The 22,500-nt window shown below is 45.1% G+C and overlaps 1 protein-coding gene across 1 annotated transcript in view; it reads right to left on the bottom strand.

Moving 5' to 3' along the window:
* The window catches only part of LOC143276890 (kinesin-like protein KIF13A), a 332,067-nt gene that overhangs the window by 5,116 nt on the left and 304,451 nt on the right, over window positions 1-22,500 (bottom strand). Inside the window, exons 24-33 of the mRNA XM_076581546.1 lie at window positions 21,099-21,229; window positions 17,860-18,084; window positions 15,178-15,231; window positions 13,891-14,043; window positions 11,600-11,683; window positions 4,147-4,309; window positions 2,850-2,974; window positions 2,586-2,615; window positions 1,975-2,164; window positions 1-314 (exon numbers count right to left, since the gene is read on the bottom strand). The exon at window positions 1-314 is cut by the window's left edge and continues 208 nt beyond it. Of these exons, the coding sequence (XP_076437661.1) occupies window positions 1-314; window positions 1,975-2,164; window positions 2,586-2,615; window positions 2,850-2,974; window positions 4,147-4,309; window positions 11,600-11,683; window positions 13,891-14,043; window positions 15,178-15,231; window positions 17,860-18,084; window positions 21,099-21,229 (1,469 nt within the window). The remainder of the gene's footprint in view (window positions 315-1,974; window positions 2,165-2,585; window positions 2,616-2,849; window positions 2,975-4,146; window positions 4,310-11,599; window positions 11,684-13,890; window positions 14,044-15,177; window positions 15,232-17,859; window positions 18,085-21,098; window positions 21,230-22,500) is intronic.

Genomic DNA, 22,500 nt, shown 5'->3' with positions numbered 1-22,500 from the left:
GACCCTGTCAGTGCCAACGCCATTCCCCTCTTCAGCATCCCCAGATTCCAGAACGGCAGCCACGATGCCAGAGCGCTTGCTGGCTGCCTGCGCGGGTCCCCCGGTCTTGGAGAGGACTTCCGGTTGTTGCTGCTGCTGCTGCTGCTCCTGCTCCATGCTCTTGACGCTAATGGAGTCGTCGGAGGAGAGGGTGAGGGTGGACACGGCCTGGGAGCCGTATCCACTGGAGGTGATGCTGGGGGCGTAGCCCTTGGCCTGGGTGTCTGGGTCTGGGTCCAGGCTGCCCGTGAGGGAGGAGGGACTCTGGGCAGTGGCTGGAAGGGTGTAGAGGGTTTTATTGGAGGGGGTTAATATGTGGTGTTGTAGTTGTAGTGGTGGTGGTGGCTGTGATAATGATTCGGCATAAAAAGTGTGCAGAGGTTTTTTTTTGAGGGGGTTAATATGTGGTGTTGTGGTTGTAGCTGTGATAATGATTCGGTATAAAAAGTGTGTAGAGGGTTTTTTTTTGGGAGGGGGTTAATATGTGGTGTTGTGGTTGCAGTGGTGGTGGTGGCTGTGATAATGATTAGGTATAAAAAGCGGGTGTAGAGGGTTTTTTTTGGAGGGGGTTAATATGTGGTGTTGTGGTTGCAGTGGTGGTGGTGGTTGTGATAATGATTCGGTATAAAAAGCGGGTGTAGAGGGTTTTTTTTGGAGGGGGTTAATATGTGGTGTTGTGGTTGTAGTTGTGGTGATCGTTGTGATAGTGATTCGTATAAAAGGCGTTGTTGTGGTGGTGGTGGAAGCGTGGAGGTTTTGGGGGTTAATATGTGTTGTGGTTGTGGTGGTGGTGATGTTGGTGTGTTGGGGGTTAAAGGATGTTGTTGTGGTGGTGGAAGCGTGGAGGTTTTGGGGGTTAATATGTGTTGTGGTTGTGGCGATGGTGATGGTGGTGGGTTGGGGGTTAAAGGATGTTCTTGTTGTGGTGGTGATGGTGGAGATTATGGGCTAATAACTGATGTTGTAGTGGTGGTGGTGGTGGAGCCGTGGAGGCTGGGGGTTTAAGGGTGTTGTTGTGGTGGTGGTGAAGGCGTGGAAGTTATGGGAGGTTAATAGCTGGTGTTGCTGCTGTGGTGGTGGTGGTGAAAATGATTGGGGTTAAAAATTTTTGTTGTTGTTTTAGTGGTGGTGGTGGTGATGACTGGGTTTAAAGAGTGGTTGTTGTTGTGATGGTGGTGGTGTTGAAAGCGTGTTCGTAGTGGGTGGGGGGCGGGGGCGGGGGAGGGGTTAATAAGTGTTGTGATGGTAGTGGTGGAAGCGTATAGGTTAATGTATTCTGCTGTTGTTGTCGTGGTGGTGGTGGTGGTAGTGGTGGTAAGTGGGGCAAGTGTGCACACTGGAGGGTTGAAAGGTGTTTGTTAATGTTGTTATTGTGATGGTGATGATGGTGATGACGATGATTATAATGATGATGATTTGGATGTGCAGGGGTCTTATTAGTGTGGCGGTGTTCTTGGTATTGTTGTTGTTGGTGATGATGATGATGATGGTGGTGATGGTGGTGGCGATGATGATGATGATGATGGTGGTGATGGTGTTGGCGTTGGTGGTGGTGATGATGATGATGGTGGTGGTGATGATGGTGATGGTGGTGGTGGTGATCACGATGATGATAATGATGATGGTGATGGTGATGATGATGATGATGATGATGATGATGATGATGATGATGATTATAATGATGGTGTTGATGCTGCTGCTGCTGCTGATGATGAAATGGTGTTGCACACACACACACACACACAGGCACACACACACACACACACACACACAACACACACACACTACACACATACACTCGGCCAAACACACACACACAGACAGGCACACACAAACAACACAAACACACACACACACACACACAAACCCAACAAAAAAACCATAAACAAAACAAAACAAACGGGGGTTCAAACCCAAACCCCTAACCCCCCTAACCTGACTGTGCGGCGGCACTGCTGGCAGGCACGGCCACCCGCTCCCCTCTGTCCCTCTCCTGCTGGGACTGGAAGGATTCGAACTCCTGGTAATCGTCAGAGTCCGCGCTGGGCAGGTCTGGGGCCGCCGCCGCCGACATGGCCTGTCTGCTTTTCTGGGGGTGGGATAGGTGAACATCCTCTTCCTCCTCCTGAAATGGACAACTTCTTCTTCTGCGTTCGTGGGCTGCAACTCCCACGTTCACTCGATATACGCGAGTGGGCTTTTTTTACGTGTATGACCGTTTTTAACCCGCCATGTAGGCAGCCATACTCCGCTTTCGGGGGTGTGCGTGCTGGGTTATGTTCTTGTTTCCATAACCCACCGAACGCTGACATGGGTTACAGGATCTTTAACGTGCGTATTTGATCTTCTGCTTGCCGTATACACACGAAGGGGGTTCAGGCACTAGCAGGTCTGCATATATGTTGACCTGGGAGATGGGAAAAATCTCCACCCTTTACCCACCAGGTGCTGTCACCGTGATTCGAACCCGGGACCCCTTAGATTGAAAGTCCAACGTTTTAACCACTCGGCTAATGCGCCCGTCCCTGAAATGGACGAATCTGTACGATAATCAATCGTGTCCGACTCGGGGCCACCTGCACACCCGACACAAACATCCACACCCACATCCACACCACTTCCCCAACACACGCTCCCCCCCCCCAACCCCCACACCCCCGCCACACACACACACACACACACACACCTCCTCAATGTCGTGGTGTCCCCTCAAACCTCTTCTCCCTTTCTATCCCCACTCCCTTCCCCCTCCGACACCCCCCCCTCCCCCGCCCCCCAACACCCCCCCCCGCCCCCCCCCACACACACACCTCTTCAGTGTCATGGTGCAGCAGGGGTTTGACCTCCCGGCTGTGCTGCTCCTCCACCAGGGTCTTCATGGGCTTGACCGCTTTGCCCACGCCCACAGACAGCGGGCTGGTCAGCTTGGGGGTGGCTGCAACCAGTGCGTATGGGGGGGATAGTGCACGGTGTGTGTGGGCGGCGGGGGGCGGGGGCTGGGGGGGGGGGGGGGGCGGTATGTGGTGTGGTGTGGTTGTGTGTGCGTGATCTTCAGTTTATCATCTATCATTACCAGAAGCGGTATTAGACGGAAAGAAGAGAGGTAGTGGATGAAAGAGATGGAATGACTGTGAAAGAAAGGTGTGTGTGTGTGTGTGTGAGTGTGTGTGTGTGTGTGTGTGTGTGCGTGAGTGCGTACGTGCATGCATGCGTGTGTGTGTGTGTGTGTGTGTGTGTGTGTGTGTATGTGTGCGTGCGTGCGTGCGTGCGTGCGTGCGTGCGTGTGTGTGTGTGTGTGTGTGTGTGTGTGCGTGAGTGCGTACGTGCATGCATGCGTGTGTGTGTGTGTGTGCGTGTGTGTGTGTGTGTGTGTGTGTGTGTGTGTGTGTGTGCGTGCGTGCGTGCATGCGTGCGTGTGTGTGTGTGTGTGTGTGTGTGTGTGTGTGTGTGTGTGTGTGTGTGTGTGTGTGTGTGACTGTTTCCTTTGGAACTATTTGCTTCAAGCACAATCATTTGATTTGGCGCTATACAAATAAACTTTTAAGTCTTCTTCTTCTTCTTCTTAGCAGCAGCAGGAGTAGTAGTAGTAGTAGTCGTAGCAGTAGTAATAGTAGTAGCAGCAGCAGTAGTAGTAGTAGTAGATGTAGTACCAGCAGCAGTAGTATAGCAGCAGTAGTGGTATAATGGAACGTATTTGAAAAGCAGTTGACTATCCAGATATCTCCACACAACACTTAAAAGATCATGTGCATAATGTAACACATAATAATGTGAATGCATAATCTGTAATGTCCATGTACACATCCCGGCCCCCTCCCTCCCACACACACACATACACACGCACACACATACACACACAGACTCACACACCTAAACACACCCACGCCCCACCCACCCACCCACACACACACAACTGCACACACACACACACACAGATACACATGTACACCTACACACACATACAAACACACACACACATACGCACATACACACACACACACCCCACTCCTCCACCCACCCACCCCAACATACACAAAGCAACACAACACACACACACACACACACGCACGCACACACACACACATACACACACACACACACACACACCTAAAGAATGACGTTTCCGCTGACAGGTCGCCTTGGCAAAAGTGGCCACAGTCTCAGTGACCTCCGACAGGGACCGCAGGCGGAATAACTCTCCCGGGAAGTTGCGGGACTTGGAGGAGAACTGGTCCACCAATGGGCTGTCCTGTGCGGCGTCGGTGCGAGCCTGCGCCATTTAATAATAATAACAATAATAATAATATAATGATAATAATGTACACAATAATGATATTAATAATAATAATAATATCTGACGGGCGCAATAGCCGAGTGGTTTAAGCGTTGGACTTTCAATCTGAGGGTCCCGGGTTCGAATCTCGGTAGCGGCGCGCCTGGTGGGTAAAGGGTGGAGATTTTTCCCATCTCCCAGGTCAACATATGTGTAGACCTGCTAGTGCCTGAATCTCCTTCGTGTGTATACGCACGCAGAAGATCAAATACAGCACGTTAATGATCCTGTAACCCATGTCAGTGTTCGGTGGGTTATCGAGACACGAAAATATCCAGCATGCATGAATCGCGACAGAGTCATCGGCAAGTCCATGTTGGTCGTGTAACGGAAAGAATAATAATAATGATAATATTGTACATTTATATAGCGCCCTTTCTCTCTAAGAACTCAGGGCGCTTCACATGAGATGAGATGAGATGAGATGAGAGAGAGAGAGAGAGAAAGAGAGAGAGAGAGAGAGCTATGCTCAATCTGTCCGTTTCCATTGTTATAATGACAGTAGTGATAATAATAATAACAATAATCATAATGATCATCATCATCATTATCATCAGTCATGAACAATCTGTTCGTTTCCATTGTCACTATCATCATCATCACCATCATCATCATCATCATCAATAATAATAATAATATCATCATCACTGTTGTTGTTGATATCATCATTATTATACTGACACTGTGCCGTTGTTAGAGAGAGAGAGAGAGAGAGAGTTCACCTCTCTCTCTCTCTCACACACACACACACGCAGGCACGCGCGCGCACATACGCTGAAACACACTCACACACACACACACACACACACACACACACACACACACACACACACACACACACACACACACACACACACACACACACAGAGAAAGAAACAAAACCGAGCCCAAAAAGAAATAAATCAAATAAATCTTGAACATTCAACGGACTGAGAACACAAAAGCAAAACGTAAACATAGATAAGCACAGGAAAGAAAGAAAAAAAAAGAAAAAGAAGAAGAAGAAGAAGAAGAAGAAGAAGAAGAAGGAGAAGAAGAAGAAGAAGAAGAAGAAGAAGGAGAAGAAGAAGAAGAAGAAGAAGCGTGTGTGTGTGTGTGTGTGTGTGTGTGTGTGTGTGTGTGTGTGTGTGCAGTGCGTGCATGTGTGAGTATGCACAAGTTTTTACATTGACATGCATTTGTATGTATCCTAATTTCTACTGTATCTGTGTTTGTGTTTGATTTTCGATTTATGTTTGTACCTTGTTATGTACAACCCCCCCCCCCCCCCAATATTCCTTGTGAAGAAGAAGAAGATTGATTGATTGATTGATTGAATCTTTAATGGGTAAAGAATTAGGCACAGTAAAGGCCTTTTTACAATTCTGCCCATTTAACGACACAAAACATAAAAATAAAGACAAAAAACTGAAATAAAATAAAATAATAAGAACGACGAATAAGAATAGGAACTTGAATAGTCTATTAAAGGTAACAAAGCGATGAAAAACTGGAACAACTGGTACATTACATGTACATAGGTACTTACACACACACACACACACACACACACACACACACACACACACACACACACACACACACACAATTATAAAACAAGCAACAAAGACATACGTACACATTCACGCCCACACACTCAAACACACACAAACACACACACGCACTTACTGTTCACACATACACATACATTCAATTTTTCATTCATCATGGCATGGCAGCTAGTGGACTGAGTACAAGCAAGCATTTGCAAAAGACCGCGAGTAGGTTAATCAAATGTATCGAATAGAAATATTCTTATCTTAGTTTTAAAGAGAGATATGGCTGGAATTTGACGACATGTCTTTGGAAGCATGTTCCATTCGATGCTTCCATTAAATGAGAGACTCATCTTAAATAAATCAATTTTAGGCTTTGGGACAATAGCTCTATCTGAATTACGTTGGAACTGGAAACAAAATAACGATTTTAAATATTGTAGGCATGCGTTATGAACAATTTTATGCATAAGAATCAATGTGTTATATCTAATAAGTAGATGAACAGGTAATATTTGAAGTTCTTTGTACATATTGTGCACAGATTTACCTGTGGTATTCACATGATGATGATGAAGAAGAAGAAGAAGAAGAAGAAGAAGAAGAAGAAGAAGAAGAAGAAGAAGAAGAAGAAGAAGAAGAAGAAGAAGAAGAAGAAGAAGAAGAAGAAGAAGTAGAAGAAGAAGAAGAAAGAAAGAAAATGAAAAAAACAATATGCATGTTCACATTCACACAGATTTCAGATCTCTCACCTCTTGCGGGATTACGCCACCAGTCAGAAACTGTAACAAAGAGAAACCGTCAATTGTTTAACTCTCTCCATACGAACGGCGAAAGAGACGTCGTTAACAGCGTTTCACCCCAATTACCACCATCCAAATATTGCAAGCGGAAGGCTCTTATACTGAAGAGGTGAATGTTGACAAAGAATACCACAATTCTGACGACGGAAGCTAAAGGTTGGGTCATTGAGACACCCACTGGACATCCGATGGGTCTGTGTAGAGGAGAAGAGAGGACTGGCCGTACTGAGTGAGTTAAAAGAAATACAACAACAACAACAACCCCCCAAAAAAAACAAACAAACAAAAAACAACAACAACAAAAACAAAACAACAACCCCCCAAAAAAAACAACAACAACAACAAAAAACAAAACAAAACAACAACCCCCCCAAAAAAAAAACAACAACAACAAACAAACCCAAAAAACCAACAACAACAACAAAAAAAACCCCAACCAAACAAAAACAAAAAACAAAACATAAAAGGAAACAAGCCTTCCCTGGGGAGAGCAGCCCGAATTTCACACAGAGAAATCTGTTGTGATAAAAAGAAATACAAATACAAATCATTGTCATACACCCTCTTTAAAACACCATTTCTGGAATGAACAAAAATGGATCGCCTACTGACTAAAGGTCCATCACAAAAATAAAACATAAACTATCTGTGTGTGTGTGTGTGTGTGTGTGTGTGTGTGTGTGTGTGTGTGTGTGTGTGTGTGACACAGAGAGAGAGAGAGAGAGAGAGAGAGAGAGAGAGAGAGAGAGAGATAGTGTGTGTGTGTGTGTGTGTGTGTGTGCGCGTGCGTGCATGTGTGTGAGAGAGACGTGTGTGTGTGTGTGTGTGTGTGTGTGTGTGTGTGTGTGTGTGTGTGTGTGTGTGTGTGTGTGCAGTGCGTGCATGTGTGATTATGCACAAGTTTTTACATTGACATGCATTTGTATGTATCCTAATTTCTACTGTATCTGTGTTTGTGTTTGATTTTCGATTTATGTTTGTACCTTGTTATGTACAATCCCCCCCCAATACTCCCTGTGACCCCGGTACACTTGGTAATAAAGACATATTCTATTCTATTCTATTCTGTTCTATGCTATCTGTAACAGTGCAGAAATATCTTATCTGCCATCCCATCACCTCCGCCCCCCAACCTCCCACCCACCCCCGCACCCCCACTCCCACCCATCTACAACCGCTCTAATCGAACTTAGCCTTCGAAGTTAGAAAAAAACAAAAGAAGCCAATAAAAAGTCTGGAGTCTTGAGTCAAACACACTCACAGACAGAGGAAGCAGCAGTATCCACTACGAAGAACCCCCCCCCCCCCACCCCCACTCCCACCCCTCACACCTCCTACCCCCACCACACACACCCACACTCCCACCAAAACACAAAAAGTCTGATTTATTTGAAAATAATAAAGAAACACCTTGAGTCTTGAGTCAATCAGACACACTCACAGAGCAGACAGCAGAGTCAACTGCAAAGAACCCCAAAGAACCTTAAACCTTGAGCCAATCAGAAACACTCACAGACAGCAGAATCAGCTACAAAGAGCCCCAAAGAGCCTTGAGTCTTGAGTCAATCAGACACACTCACACAGCAGAACAGACAGCAGAATCAACTACAAAGAGCCCCAAACAGCCTTGAGTCTTGAGTCAATCAGACACACTCACACAGCAGAACAGACAGCAGAATCAGCTACAAAGAGCCCCAAAGAGCCTTGAGTCTTGAGTCAATCAGACACACACACAGCAGACAGCAGAATCAGCTACACAGAGCTCCAAAGAGCCTTAAACCTTGAGTCAATCAGAAACACTCACAGACAGCAGAATCAGCTACAAAGAGCCCCAAACAGCCTTGAGTCTTGAGTCAATCAGACACACTCACACAGCAGAACAGACAGCAGAATCAATTACAAAGAGCCTTAAACCTTGAGTCAATCAGAAACACTCACAGACAGCGGAATTAGCTACAAAGAGCCCTAAAGAGTCTTGAGTCAATCAGAAACATTTACAGACAGAGCAGACAGCAGAATCAACTACAAAGAGCCCCAAACAGCCTTGAGTCTTGAGTCAATCAGACTCACACAGCAGAGCAGACAGCAGAGTCAATTACAAAGAGCCTCAAAGAACCTTAAACTTTGAGTCAATCAGACACACTCACAGACAGCAGAGTCAACTATAAAGAGCCTTGAGTCTTGAGTCAATCAGAAACATTTACAGACAGAACAGACAGCAGAATAAATTACGAAGTGCCCCAAACAGCCATGAGTCTTGAGTCAATCAGACACACTCACGGAGCAGAGCAGACAGCATAGTCAACTACAAAGAACCCCAAAGAGCCTTAAACCTTGAGTCAATCAGAAACACTCACAGACAGCAGAATCAGCTACAAAGAGCCCTAAAGAGCCTTGAGTCTTGAGTCAATCAGAAACACTCACAGACAGCAGAATCAGCTACAAAGAGCCCTAAAGAGCCTTGAGTCTTGAGTCAATCAGACACACTCACAGAGCAGAACAGACAGCAGAGTCAACGACAAAGAGCCTTGAATCTTGAGTCAATCAGAAACACTCACAGACAACAGAGTCAACTACGAAAAGCCCTCAAGAGAACCTTGAGTCAATCAGAAACACTCACAGAGCACACAGCAGAGTCAACTACAAAGAACCCCAAAGAGCCTTAAACCTTGAGTCAATCAGACACACTCACACAGCAGAACAGACAGCACAGTCAACTACAAAGAACCTTGAGTCTTGAGTCAGTCAGACACACTCACAGACAGCAGAGTCAACTATAAAGAGCCTTGAGTCTTGAGTCAATCAGAAACATTTACAGACAGAGCAGACAGCAGAATCAACTACAAAGAGCCCCAAAGAGCCTTAAACCTTGAGTCAATCAGACACACTCAGAGTCAACTATAAAGAGCCTTGAGTCCTGAGTATCAGAAACACTCACAGACAGCAGAATCAGCTACAAAGAGCCCTAAAGAGCCTTGAGTCTTGAGTCAATCAGAAACACTCACAGACAGCAGAGTCAATTACAAAGAGCCTTGAGGCCTGAGTCAATCAGAAACATTTACAGACAGAGCAGACAGCAGAATAAATTACAAAGAGCCCCAAACAGCCTTGAGTCTTGAGTCAATCAGACACACTCACAGACAGCAGAGTCAACTATAAAGAGCCTTGAGTCCTGAGTCAATCAGAAACATTTACAGACAGAGCAGACAGCAGAATCAACTACAAAGAGCCCCAAACAGCCTTGAGTCTTGAGTCAATCAGACACACTCACAGACAGCAGAGCAGACAGCACAGTCAACTACAAAGAACCCCAAAGAGCCTTAAACCTTGAGTCAATCAGAAACACTCACAGACAGCAGAATCAGCTACAAAGAGCCCTAAAGAGCCTTGAGTCTTGAGTCAATCAGACACACTCACAGAGCAGAACAGACAGCAGAGTCAACGACAAAGAGCCCTAAAGAGCCTCGAGTCTTGAGTCAATCAGAAACACTCACAGACAGCACAGTCAACTACAAAGAGCCCCAAAGAACCTCGAGTCTTGAGTCAATCAGAAACACTCACAGACAGCACAGTCAACTACAAAGAGCCCCAAAGAACCTCGAGTCTTGAGTCAATCAGACACACTCACAGACAGCAGAGTCAACTATAAAGAGCCTTGAGTCCTGAGTCAATCAGAAACATTTACAGACAGCACAGTCAACTACAAAGAACCCCAAAGAGCCTTAAACCTTGAGTCAATCAGAAACACTCACAGACAGCAGAGTCAACTACAAAGAACCCCATAGAGCCTCGAGTCTTGAGTCAATCAGACACACTCACAAACAGCACAGTTAACTACAAAGAACCCCAAAGAGCTTTAAACCTTGAGTCAATCGGAAACACTCACAAACAGCAGAGTCAACTATAAAGAGCCTTGAGTCCTGAGTCAATCAGAAACATTTGCAGACAGCAGAATCAACTATAAAGAGCCCTAAAGAGTCTTGAGTCAATCAGACACACTCACACAGCAGAACAGACAGCAGAGTCAATTACAAAGAGCCTTAAACCTTGAGTCAATCAGAAACACTCACAGATAGCAGAGTGAACTATAAAGAGCCCCAAAGAACCTTGAGTCTTGAGTTAATCAGAAACACTCACAGATAGCAGAGTGAACTATAAAGAACCCCAAAGAACCTTGAGTCTTGAGTCAAACAGAAACACGAAACACTCACAGGGCAGGACAGGAAGCAGAATCAGCTACAAAGAGCCCCCCTCCCCCCCACCCCCCGCGCCCACCCCCTTCAACCCCCCCCCCCACCCATCCCATCCACACGCACACACCAAAACAAAACAAAACAAAACAAAATCTGAATTATTTCCAGCTAATAAAGAGTTCCAGTGTCTTGAGTCAAGCATCCCAGCACGACAGAACAGCCAGCAGAATCAATTACAAAGAGCACCCCTAACCCCCACCCCTCCTCCACCTACCAAAACACGATTTAAAAAAAAATCTATTTGAAGCCTTGAGTCTTGAGACAATCAGCATCCTAGCATTCTCGCAGACAGAACATGCAGCAGAATCAATTACAAAGAGCACCCCTACCCCCCCAACCCCACCCCCAACTACCAAAACACACAAAAAAAATTATCTATATGAAACTAACAAACAGCCTTGAGTCTTGAAACAACCAGCATCCTAGCATACTCGCAGACAGTACAGGCTACAAAGGAGTTAACTACTAAGAGCGACACACACACACACACACACACACACACACACATACACACACACACACACACACAAACACACACACACACACGCCAAACACTCCCCAGACAATCAACCAACCAAAAAAAAAAAAAAAAAAAAAAAAAAAAAAAAAAAAAAAAAAAAGGTTGAGCGCCTGTACCTGGTTGATGTTGGGGACGCTGGTGGTTTTCCGCAGACTCTTGGGCTGTTTGGACATGGTCTTCAGCTCCTTCACCGCCACTTCCTGTCTCGCGCACACACACACACACACATTCATGCGCGCACACACACACGCACGCACGCACACACAAACACGTACGCACGCACACACACACACACAAACATTCATGCGCGCGCGCGCGCACACACACACACACGTACGCACGCACACACACACATTCATGCGCGCACACACACACACACACAAAATTCATGCGCGCACACACACGCACGCACACACGCAAACACACATACACACGCATGAATGTTCACACACACACACATGCAGACACACATGTATGAACATTCACATGTATGAACATTCACACACACACACAAACACACGCATACGCATAAACGTTCACACACACACATTCATGCGCGCACACACACACGCACGCACGCACACACATACACACACACAAACGCACACACACATGTATTAACATTCACACACACGCACACACACATACACACACATTCATGCGCACACACACACACGCACGCACACACACACACACACGCAAACACACACACACACGTACACATACACGTACACACACACAAACAAACGCACGCACACACACACACATCCTCGTTACATTTTTATCATTATCATCACAATTTTCATTATCTATATGATCATTATTTGTTCATAAATATATATATATATATATTTGCTGATACATTTCAAGCCTGTGACGTTCCTCTGCTACAGGAAGCCAGGCACACCTGACGAAGTTTTCATTTATCTTATATACTTTTTTTTTAATCTTATATATTTATATATTTTTTCTTTATCTTACATATTCATTTGTTTATGCATTGCCTGCCCGAAGACGTTCCCCCTGCCACAGAAAGTCACACATACCGGGTGGAGTCGATCCAAGGTGAGGATACTCCCTACAGTAGAGATTCCCTTGACGTGCTTACCATCATTATTCTTATCATAATCATCATTGTTTTCATTATTTGTTTTACTGGTATTTGCTCAAACATTGCCAGCCCGAAAACGTTCCCCCTACTATAATAAATCATGCATATATGTCGGAGGTTTTCATTCATTCTATTACTATCATTTTGTCAGTGATAAGAAACTCTAGGGAGAGCTGGACAGTACAAGGTCTTCAGAGAAGAAGACTCCCCTCAGTCAAGTGTTTCGGCCCTTAGCTCTCTCCATACGAACGGCGAAAGAGACGACGTTAACAGCGTTTCACCCCAATTACTACCACCATCAAAATATTGCAAGCGGAGGGCTCTTATACTGAAGAGGTGAATGTTGACAAAGAATACCACAATTATGACAACGGAAGCTAAAGGATGGGTCATTCAGACACCCATTGGACATCCGAGGGGTCTGTGTAGAGGAGAAGAGAGGACTGGCCGTACTGAGTGAGCTAAGGGGGCCGGGCCACACCCAGGTCATGACTCCTGGATGCCCTTGTTTTCATTCATTCTATTACTATTATTTTGTCAAAACATCGCAAGCCCCAAAACCTGCCTCCCCCCCCCCCCCCCTGCTACATTAAGTCATGCATACCTGGCAGAGATTTTAATTCATTTTATTGCTGTTTGTTAAAACATTGCAAGCCCGAAAATGATTCCCTGCTACATTAAGTCATGCATACCTGTCGGAATTTTAAAAAAAATTTCATTACTATTCATCTATACATTGCAAGCCCGAAACATTTCCCAGGAGTCTTGACCTGGGTGCGGCCCGGCCCCCTTAGAGTGTAAGGAGTTCAGGGCCGAAACACTTGACTGAGGGGGGCTCTTCTTCTCTGAAGACCTTGTACTGTCCAGCTCTCCTTAGAGTTTCTTATCACATCTATATGCATTGCAAGCCCGACACCTTCCTCAGGAGACATGAACTGGGTGCCGCCCGGCCCCCTTAGAGTGTAAGGAGTTAAGTGCAGAAACACCTGACTGAGAGGGGGCGGGGGGGTCTTCCTCTCTGATCTTGTACTGTCCAGCTCTCCCTAGAGTTTCTTATCACATCTATACATTGCAAGCACGAAAAGTTCCCCAGGAGTCTTGACCTGGGTGCGGCCCGGCCCCCTTAGAGTGTAAGTAGTTAAGGGCCGAAACACTTGACTGAGGGGGGGTCTTCTTCTCTGAAGACCTTGTACTGTGCAGCTCTCCCTAGAGTTTCTTATCACATCTATATGCATTGCAAGCCCGAAACCTTCCCCTGCCACACACACACACACACACACACACACACACACATACCTGGCGGAGACGATCCAGGGTCAGGATGCTCTCCACAGCGGAGATGCCCTTGACGTACTTCTCGATGTAGCTCTCCCCGTCCACCGTGGCCCCATCGTTATGGGAGGCCGCCATCTGGGCCAGAGTCTCCAGGTCTTCCAGCTCCTCAGAACTCTGTGGTGGGCGTGGGTGGTGGTGGTGGTGGTGGTGGTGGTGGTGGGCGTGGTGGTGGTGGGCGTGGTGGTGGTGGGCGTGGGTGGTGGTGGTGGTGGTGGGCGTGGTGGGCGTGGTGGTGGTGGGCGTGGTGGTGGTGGGCGTGGTCGTGGTGGGCGTGGTGGTGGTGGGCGTAGTGGTGGTGGTGGGCGTGGTGGTGGTGGGCGTAGTGGTGGTGGGCGTGGTCGTGGTGGTGGTGGTGGTGGGCGTGGGCGTGGTGGGCGTGGTGGTGGTGGGCGTGGTGGTGGTGGGCGTGGTGGTGGTGGGCGTGGTGGTGGTGGGCGTGGTGGTGGTGGGCGTAGTGGTGGTGGGCGTGGTGGTGGTGGGCGTGGTGGTGGTGGGCGTGGTGGATGGCAAAGAGGGTTTTTTTGTGTTAACATTTTTCAGTTAGCAGAATGAGCTACAAGTATCACTACGTGATTTCAAACTTCTCCATACACATTGTTTGTTTTGTTTTTTTTTGAGAGAGAGAGAGAGAGAGAGAGAGAGAGAGAGAGACAGAGACAGAGACACACACACACACAGAGAAATGAATGTGTGTGTTTGTGTTTTGTTTATTTGTCGGTGTGTGTGTGTGTGTGTGTGTGTGTGTGTGTGTGTGTGTGTGTGAGTGAGGGGAGAGAGAGAGAGAGAGAGAGAGAGAGAGAGAGAGAGAGAGAGAGAGAGAGATAGAGAGAATGTGAGAGACAGACAGACACAAAAAGGGGACAGAGAGAAAGAGTGGCAATAGAATCTACAAGTACAGAAAAAAACATAAACGTGACAATAGAAAAAACAACAACAACAAAAAAACCCACACTATATATCACGGAACATAAGCATTAGGTACAATGATTCTGAATACAGTTGCATCAACATGACAACTAAACTACCGTTTAGTGAGCGACAACGCTTTCTAACTATATACATATCACTATGTATATGCTAGCTCCAGGGATGAACAGTTTATCATATTTCATTGGGATGCTGGTGGCAAAGATGGTAATGGGTCACTTGAAAATCACTAACGATAGTGATGACGACGACGACGATGATGATGATGATAACAAAGGCACGATTTTTTTTCTCTTATGAAATCCCAAGTCATGCGCTTACCTTAGGAAGGTTGGACACCACCTCGTAAATGATTCCACTGTCTGTCAGGTAGTCCTGCGATATTTAGAACACACAAATATATATATATATATATATATATATATATATATATATATATATATATATATATATATATATCAACACGGTAACGCTATGTAATAAGCAAAATACAGTACAACGATATAGTACGATACAATAGGATACACTATGATCGATACAATACAATACGATACGATACAATACAAAACAGCCTTAACCAAACGTATACACATTTATATTAACAAACTTCATAACTATCGACCCTAACCAACCGTACACACATTTATACTAACAAACTTCATTACGATTTACCCTAACCAACCTTACACACATTTATACTAACAAACTTCATTACGATTTCACTCTAACCAACGTTACACACATTTATACTGACAAACTTCATTACGATTTACCCTAACCAACAGTACACACATTTATACTAACAAACCTCATTACGATTTACCCTAACCAACAGTACACACATTTATACTAACAAACGTCATTACGATTTAACCGAACCAACCGCACACACATTCTTATTAACAAACTTCATTACTATCAACCTTAACCAACCACACACACATTAATATATTAACAAACTTCATTACTATCTACCCTTAACCAACCACACACACATTAATATATTAACATACTTCATTACTATCCACCCTAACCAACCGTACACACATTTATACTAACAAACTTCATTACGATTTACCCTAACCAATCGTACACACATTTATACTAACAAACTTCATTACGATTTACTCTAACCAACCTTACACACATTTATACTAACAAACTTCATTACTATCCACCCTAACCAATCGAACACACATTTATATTAACAAACTTCCTTACTATTTACCCAAACCAATCGTACACACATTTATACTAACAAACTTCATTACTATCTACTCTAACCAACCGTACACACATTTATACTAACAAACTTCATTACGATTTACCCTAACCAATCGTACACATACTTATACTAACAAACGTCATTACGATTTACCCTAACCAGCCACACACATTTATACTAACAAACTTCATTACGATTTACCCTAACCAACCGTACACACACTTATACTAACAAACTTCATTACGAGATTTACCCTAACCAACCGTACACACATTTATACTAACAAACGTCATTACGATTTACCCTAACCAATGGTACACACATTCATACTAACAAACTTCATTACGATTTAACCGAACCAACCGCACACACATTCTTATTAACAGACTTCATTACTATCTACCCTTAACCAACCACACACACATTAATATATTAACATACTTCATTACTATCTACCCTTAACCAACCGTACACACATTTATACTAACAAACTTCATTACGATTTACCCTAACCAACCGTACACACATTTATACTAACAAACTTCATTACTATCTACCCTAACCAACCGTACACACACTTATACTAACAAACTTCATTACTATCTACCCAAACCAACCGTACACACACTTATACTAACAAACTTCATTACAGTTTACCCTAACCAACCGTACACACACTTATACTAACAAACTTCATTACTATCTACCCTAACCAACCGTACACACACTTATACTAACAAACTTCATTACAGTTTACCCTAACCAACCGTACACACACTTATACTAACAAACTTCATTACGAGATTTACCCTAACCAACCGTACACATATTTATACTAACAAACTTCATTACCATCCACCTTAACCAACCGTACACACATTTATACTAACAAACTTCATTACTATCTACCCTTAACCAATCGTACACACATTTATACTAACAAATTCCATTGCTGCTATCCACCCTAACCAACAGTACACACATTTATACTAACAAACTTCATTACAATCTTTAGAGAGATATAACATCAGTTCAACTTCATTTGTTTATCTTGTTATGTCTTGTAGAGCCAGAAACGACACACACACACACACACACACACACACACACACACACACACACACACTTTTTCTTTTTTTCCAGATGGCTTGATGTAAAAAAAAAGCAGTCGTTGCTTACTCAATTACCATCTTGAAATAAAAATTTTGACTGACTGACTTTGACTTTGACTTTGACACACACACACATATATATTCATAGAGATATATAATGACTGATAAAAGCCAATTTCATTGTCGTTATTATCTTTTTTTTTCTTCTCCTGGTACACAGCAATAAAGTTCTTTACGGATAAATACTGCCAACAACATATTATTAATAGTAATAGTATTTTTATGTATTTATCTATTATCTTTTATTTATTTATTTTATTTATTCATTTATTTTATTATTTAAAAAAAATCTATTATTATTCATTTATTTATTTTATTCATTTAATTTATTTTATTTTATTTTTGTTATTTTATTTTATTTTATTTCATTTTATTATTTTATTTTTTCCTCAAGGCCTGACTAAGCGCGTTGGGTTACGCTGCTGGTCAGGCATCTATCTGCTTGGCAGATGTGGTGTAGCGTATATGGATTTTTCCGAACGCAGTGACGCCTCCTTGAGCTTCTGAGACTGAGACTGACAACAACCAATTTCATCAAGCTTGTTAATCTTTCTTTTCTTTTTTTTTTTCGTTCTTTTTCTTCTTCTTTTTTTTCTTCTCCCTTACAGAGCCGTAGAGGCGGTTCTTCAGCATGTGCGTGAGGGAGGTCAACCCCTGCTTCTTGTAGATGTTGATGGCCACCCGTTTGCGGAGCACCAGCTCCATGGAGGCCGGGTGGCTCAGTCTGACCACCGCCTTCACCACCATGTACAGCCGCTCGTTGGCAGTGGTCAGTCGGTTCAGGCTGGCCGAATCGTGCAGGGAGGAGTCCCACGACCCGATGGCACACACCTGGGGAGAGGTAAGGGATGTAAAGTAGGTAAGGGAGGTAAAGGAGGAAAGTTAGGTAAGGGAGGTAAGGTAAGGGAGGAGTCCCACGACCCGATGGCACACACCTGGGGAGGTAAGGGAGGTAAGGTAAGGGATGTAAGGGAAGTAAGGTTGGGGAGGCAAGGTAAGGGAGGCAAAGGAGGTAAATTAGGTAAGGGAGGTAAGGTAAGAGAGGTAATATAAGGGAGGTAAGGTAAGGGAGGTAAGGTAACTTAGGTAAGGGAGGTAAGGTAAGGTAAGGGAGGGAGGTAAGGTAAGGGAGGTAAGGTAAGGGAGGTAAGGGCAGGTAAGGTAAGGGAGGTAAGGTAAGGGAGGTAAGGTAAGAGAGGTAATATAAGGGAGGTAAGGTAACTTAGGTAAGGGAGGTAAGGTAAGGTAAGGGAGGGAGGTAAGGTAAGGGAGGTAAGGGAAGGGAGGTAAGGGCAGGTAAGGTAAGGGAGGTAAGGGAAGGGAGGTAAGGGCAGGTAAGGTAAGGGAGGTAAGGTAGGTAAGGGAAGTCAGGTAAGGGAGGTAAGGTAAGGGAGGTAAGGGAGGTCAGGTAAGGGAGGTAAAGGAGGTAAGGTAAGGGAGGTGAGGGAGGGGGTGGGATGGGGGTGGAGGTGAGTGTGGGGTTGTTGTTGGTGATGGTGGTGGTGGTGCTGTGTTGTTGTTGTTTTGTTGTTGTTGTTGGTTGTGTTGTTGTTGTTGTGGGTGTTGTTGTTGTGGGGGTTGTTGTGCGTGTTGCTGTTGTTGGTGTTGTGGTTGTTGTTGTTGCTTGTTGTTGTTGTGGGGGTTGTTGTTATTGGTGGTGTTGTTGTTGTTGGTGTTGTTGTTGCTGTTGTTGGTGATGGTGTTGGTGTTCTTATTGTTGGTGTTGTTGTTGTTGTGGGTGGTGTTGTTGTTGTTGTGGGTGGTGTTGTGGTTGTTGTTGTTGTTTGGGTTGTTGTTGTGGGTGTTGCTGTTGTTGTTGTTGTTGGGGTTGCTGTGGGTGTTGTTGTTGTGGGGGTTGTTGTTGTGCGTGTTGCTGTTGTTGTTGTTGTTGGTGTTGTGGTTGTTGCTGTTGTTTGGGTTGTTGTTATTGGTGGTGTTGTTGTTGGTGGTGTTGTTGTTGCTGTTGTTGGTGATGGTGTTGGTGTTCTTATTGTTGGTGTTGTTGTTGTTGTGGGTGGTGTTGTGGGTGTTGTTGTTGTTTGGGTTGTTGTTGTGGGTGTTGCTGTTATTGTTGTTGGGGTTGCTGTGGGTGTTGTTGTTGTTGTTGTTGGTGGTGGTGGGGTTGTTTTTGTGGGTGTTGTTGGGGTTGTTGTTGTTGTTTGGGTGTTGTTGTTGTTGCTGTTGTGGGTGTTGTTGTTGTTGCTGTTGTGGGTGTTGTTGTTGTTTGTTGTTGTTGGTAACTGTGTTGCTGTTGTTGTTAATGGTTCTGATGGTGTTGGTATTTTTATTGGTGTTATTGTTGTTGGTGTTGTTATTGTTGTTGTTGTTGTAGGTGGTGTTAGTGTTGTTGGTGGTGATGGTGGTGGTTCTGGTGTTGTTGTTGTTGTTGTTGTTGGTGGTGGTGGTGTTGGTGATGGTGGTGTTGTTGTTGTTATTGTCACTCTTCTTCTTCTTCCTATTTCATAATTTTCTTATCATCATTGTTGTTATGATAATGATATTGATATCACAAAGGAGATGATGATGATGATTATCAGTAATAGTCGTAGTAGCAGTATGAGTGTGTTTATCATAATATACTACTACTACTACTACCCCACCAGAACTCACATAAATTGTCGACGTCAGTGAAGCGCTGAATTGTCCGCTGTGCTCTTTAGGCACCTCCCCCTCCCCCCCTCCCCAACACAATTCTCCTCTCACCCCCTATCCCATACGACCCTCCACGTCCCCACCACACCCACACACCCACACGCTCACTGAGTGATGACCATGACTCACGTTTGTCGACATCCTTGAAGTACTTGATGACGGGCAAGGCGACGAACTGTCCGCTGTGTTCTTTCGGAATTCCGCCCCCCCGTCCCCCACCACCCACGCAAACCCCCACCCATCCCCCATCCCAATCAAACCATCCCTCACACACACACACACACACACAGACACACACACACACCAGCATGCCCAGCCAGTGATGACCATGACTCACATTGTCGATATTCGTGAAGTACTTGATGACGGGCTGGTCGACGAACTGTCCGCTGTGTTCTTTCGGAAATCCGCCCCCCCCTTCCCCACCACCCACACAACCCCCCCCCCCCCCATGACCCCCCATACCCTCCTCATCCCAATCAAACCATCCCTCCCCTACACACACACATAGCAACATGCCCAGCCAGTGATGACCATGACTCACATTGTCGACATCGGTGAAGTACTCGATGACGGGCAAGGCGACGAACTGTCCGCTGTCTTCTTTCGGAACTCCGCCACCCCATCCCCACCACCCACACAACCCCCCCCCCATGCCACCCCCCCATCCCAATCAAACCATCCCACACACACACACACACACACACACACACACACACATACCAGCATGCCCACCCAGTGATGACCATGACTCACATTGTCGACATCCGTGAAGTACTCGATGACGGGCAAGGCGACGAACTGTCCGCTGTGTTCTTTCGGAACTCCACCCCCCCCTCCCCCACCACCCACACAAACCCCCACCCATCCCCCCATCCCAATCAAACCATCCCTCACACACCACACACACACACGCACACACACACACACACACCAACATGCCCAGCCAATGATGACTATGACTCACATTGTCGACATCCGTGAAGTACTCGATGACGGGCAAGGCGACGAACTGTCCGCTGTCTTCTTTCGGAACTCCACCCCCCGCTCCCCCACCACCCACACAAACCCCCACCCATCCCCCCATCCCAATCAAACCATCCCTCACACACACACACACACACACACACACACACACACACACACACACACACACACACCAACATGCCCACCCAGTGATGACCATGACTCACATTGTCGACATCCGTGAAGTACTTGATGACGGGCAGGGCGACGAACTGTCCGCTGTGCTCTTTGGGCACGATGGAGTTCTGTCCGACCGCCTGCAGCCCTTCCTTGGCGTTGTTGAAACTCATGTCGTCCGCTGCAACACCACGGAATCAAATCAAATTATGGTGCTTAGAGCCTCGCCGACCACTAAGGCCATCTCCAGGCTATCGCCACGTTAATACCTACTACAAGAGTATAAAAAAAAAAGAAAAAAAAGTCACCGCTTTAAACTTTCCACTCAAAGTTTAAAAGACCTTCCATCGTTTAAAACCTTCAAATCTGATTAAAAATGTTCACTTCTTTCAAGAAGTCCATCAGCGCCCATGGAGGGACATCACGAAACAAAGTCTTCAGAGAAACCGCCGTGTAATGTCTGTGTCTAACGTCATGCAGATCCCAACAGTCAAGGAGCACGTGTTTCACGGTGAGAGGCTCATCTCAGGAAATACATCGAGGGGCCTCTTCCCCCTTCAACAAGTAAGAATGAGTAAAAAAAAAAAAAAAAAAAAAAAAAAAATGTGTGCCCCGCACGCAGTCTGCTCAGCACAGACTCCTCCTTTCTGTTCTTCACCCCTGAAGGGAGGGTCTCTTTTAGGTCTGGACGGATCTGGAACAGCTTGTTGTCCGTCTGGGTGTTCCACTCCTCTTGCCAAAGATCCTTAACGTAAGTGTTCACCTTCTGCTTCATGTCTGTGTATGGTACGAAGGATCTCGATAATTCACCACGGAATGGGGGCGTTGACTCTGATGATGATATGAATACTTAAGTGGGGAGGGGGGGGGGATACGGCAGTGCAAAAGAGACCAAAATGATGATTTTTCATGATTTGGGTTTTTGATGGATTCTGATTTTTGAAAATCTCCTCTATCATATGCATAAGTTTTTTTTCCCACTGTAAAGATGTCTTTAATAATAAAAAAAAAGTGGCAATAAAGATTGCTTGCTGAATCACGGAAGTGTTTATTTTGTTCAATTTCGACGCAAGTCCTCAAGTTTCTGGCCTTGACAACATACCTTGGACTTGCTCAGTGATGAGTAAGCCTACAACCATGAGACTTTGCATGATTGTTTTATAACATGTTCTTAAAGTTTTGTCGTGAGTATGAACGGAGGGATTCACACTGACGTCAATTATTTAACTGGGCATTGGCACTGACGTAAATGAATGAATGGGTAATCAACGCTGAAATGAATGGCTGAGTATCATTGACATTGACATTAACTCACTCAATACGGCCAGTCCTCTCTTCTCCTCTACACAGACCCCTCGGATGTCCAGTGGGTGTCTGAATGACCCAACCTTTAGCTTCCGTCGTCAGAATTGAGGTATTCTTTGTCAACATTCACCTCTTCAGTGTAAGAGC

The sequence above is a fragment of the Babylonia areolata genome, chromosome 33 (genome assembly GCF_041734735.1).
Source record: "Babylonia areolata isolate BAREFJ2019XMU chromosome 33, ASM4173473v1, whole genome shotgun sequence".
In the NCBI taxonomy this organism is placed as follows: domain Eukaryota; kingdom Metazoa; phylum Mollusca; class Gastropoda; order Neogastropoda; family Buccinidae; genus Babylonia; species Babylonia areolata.
The sequence above is the reverse complement of the archived record's forward strand: the minus strand, read 5'-3'. Positions and strand labels throughout refer to the sequence as shown.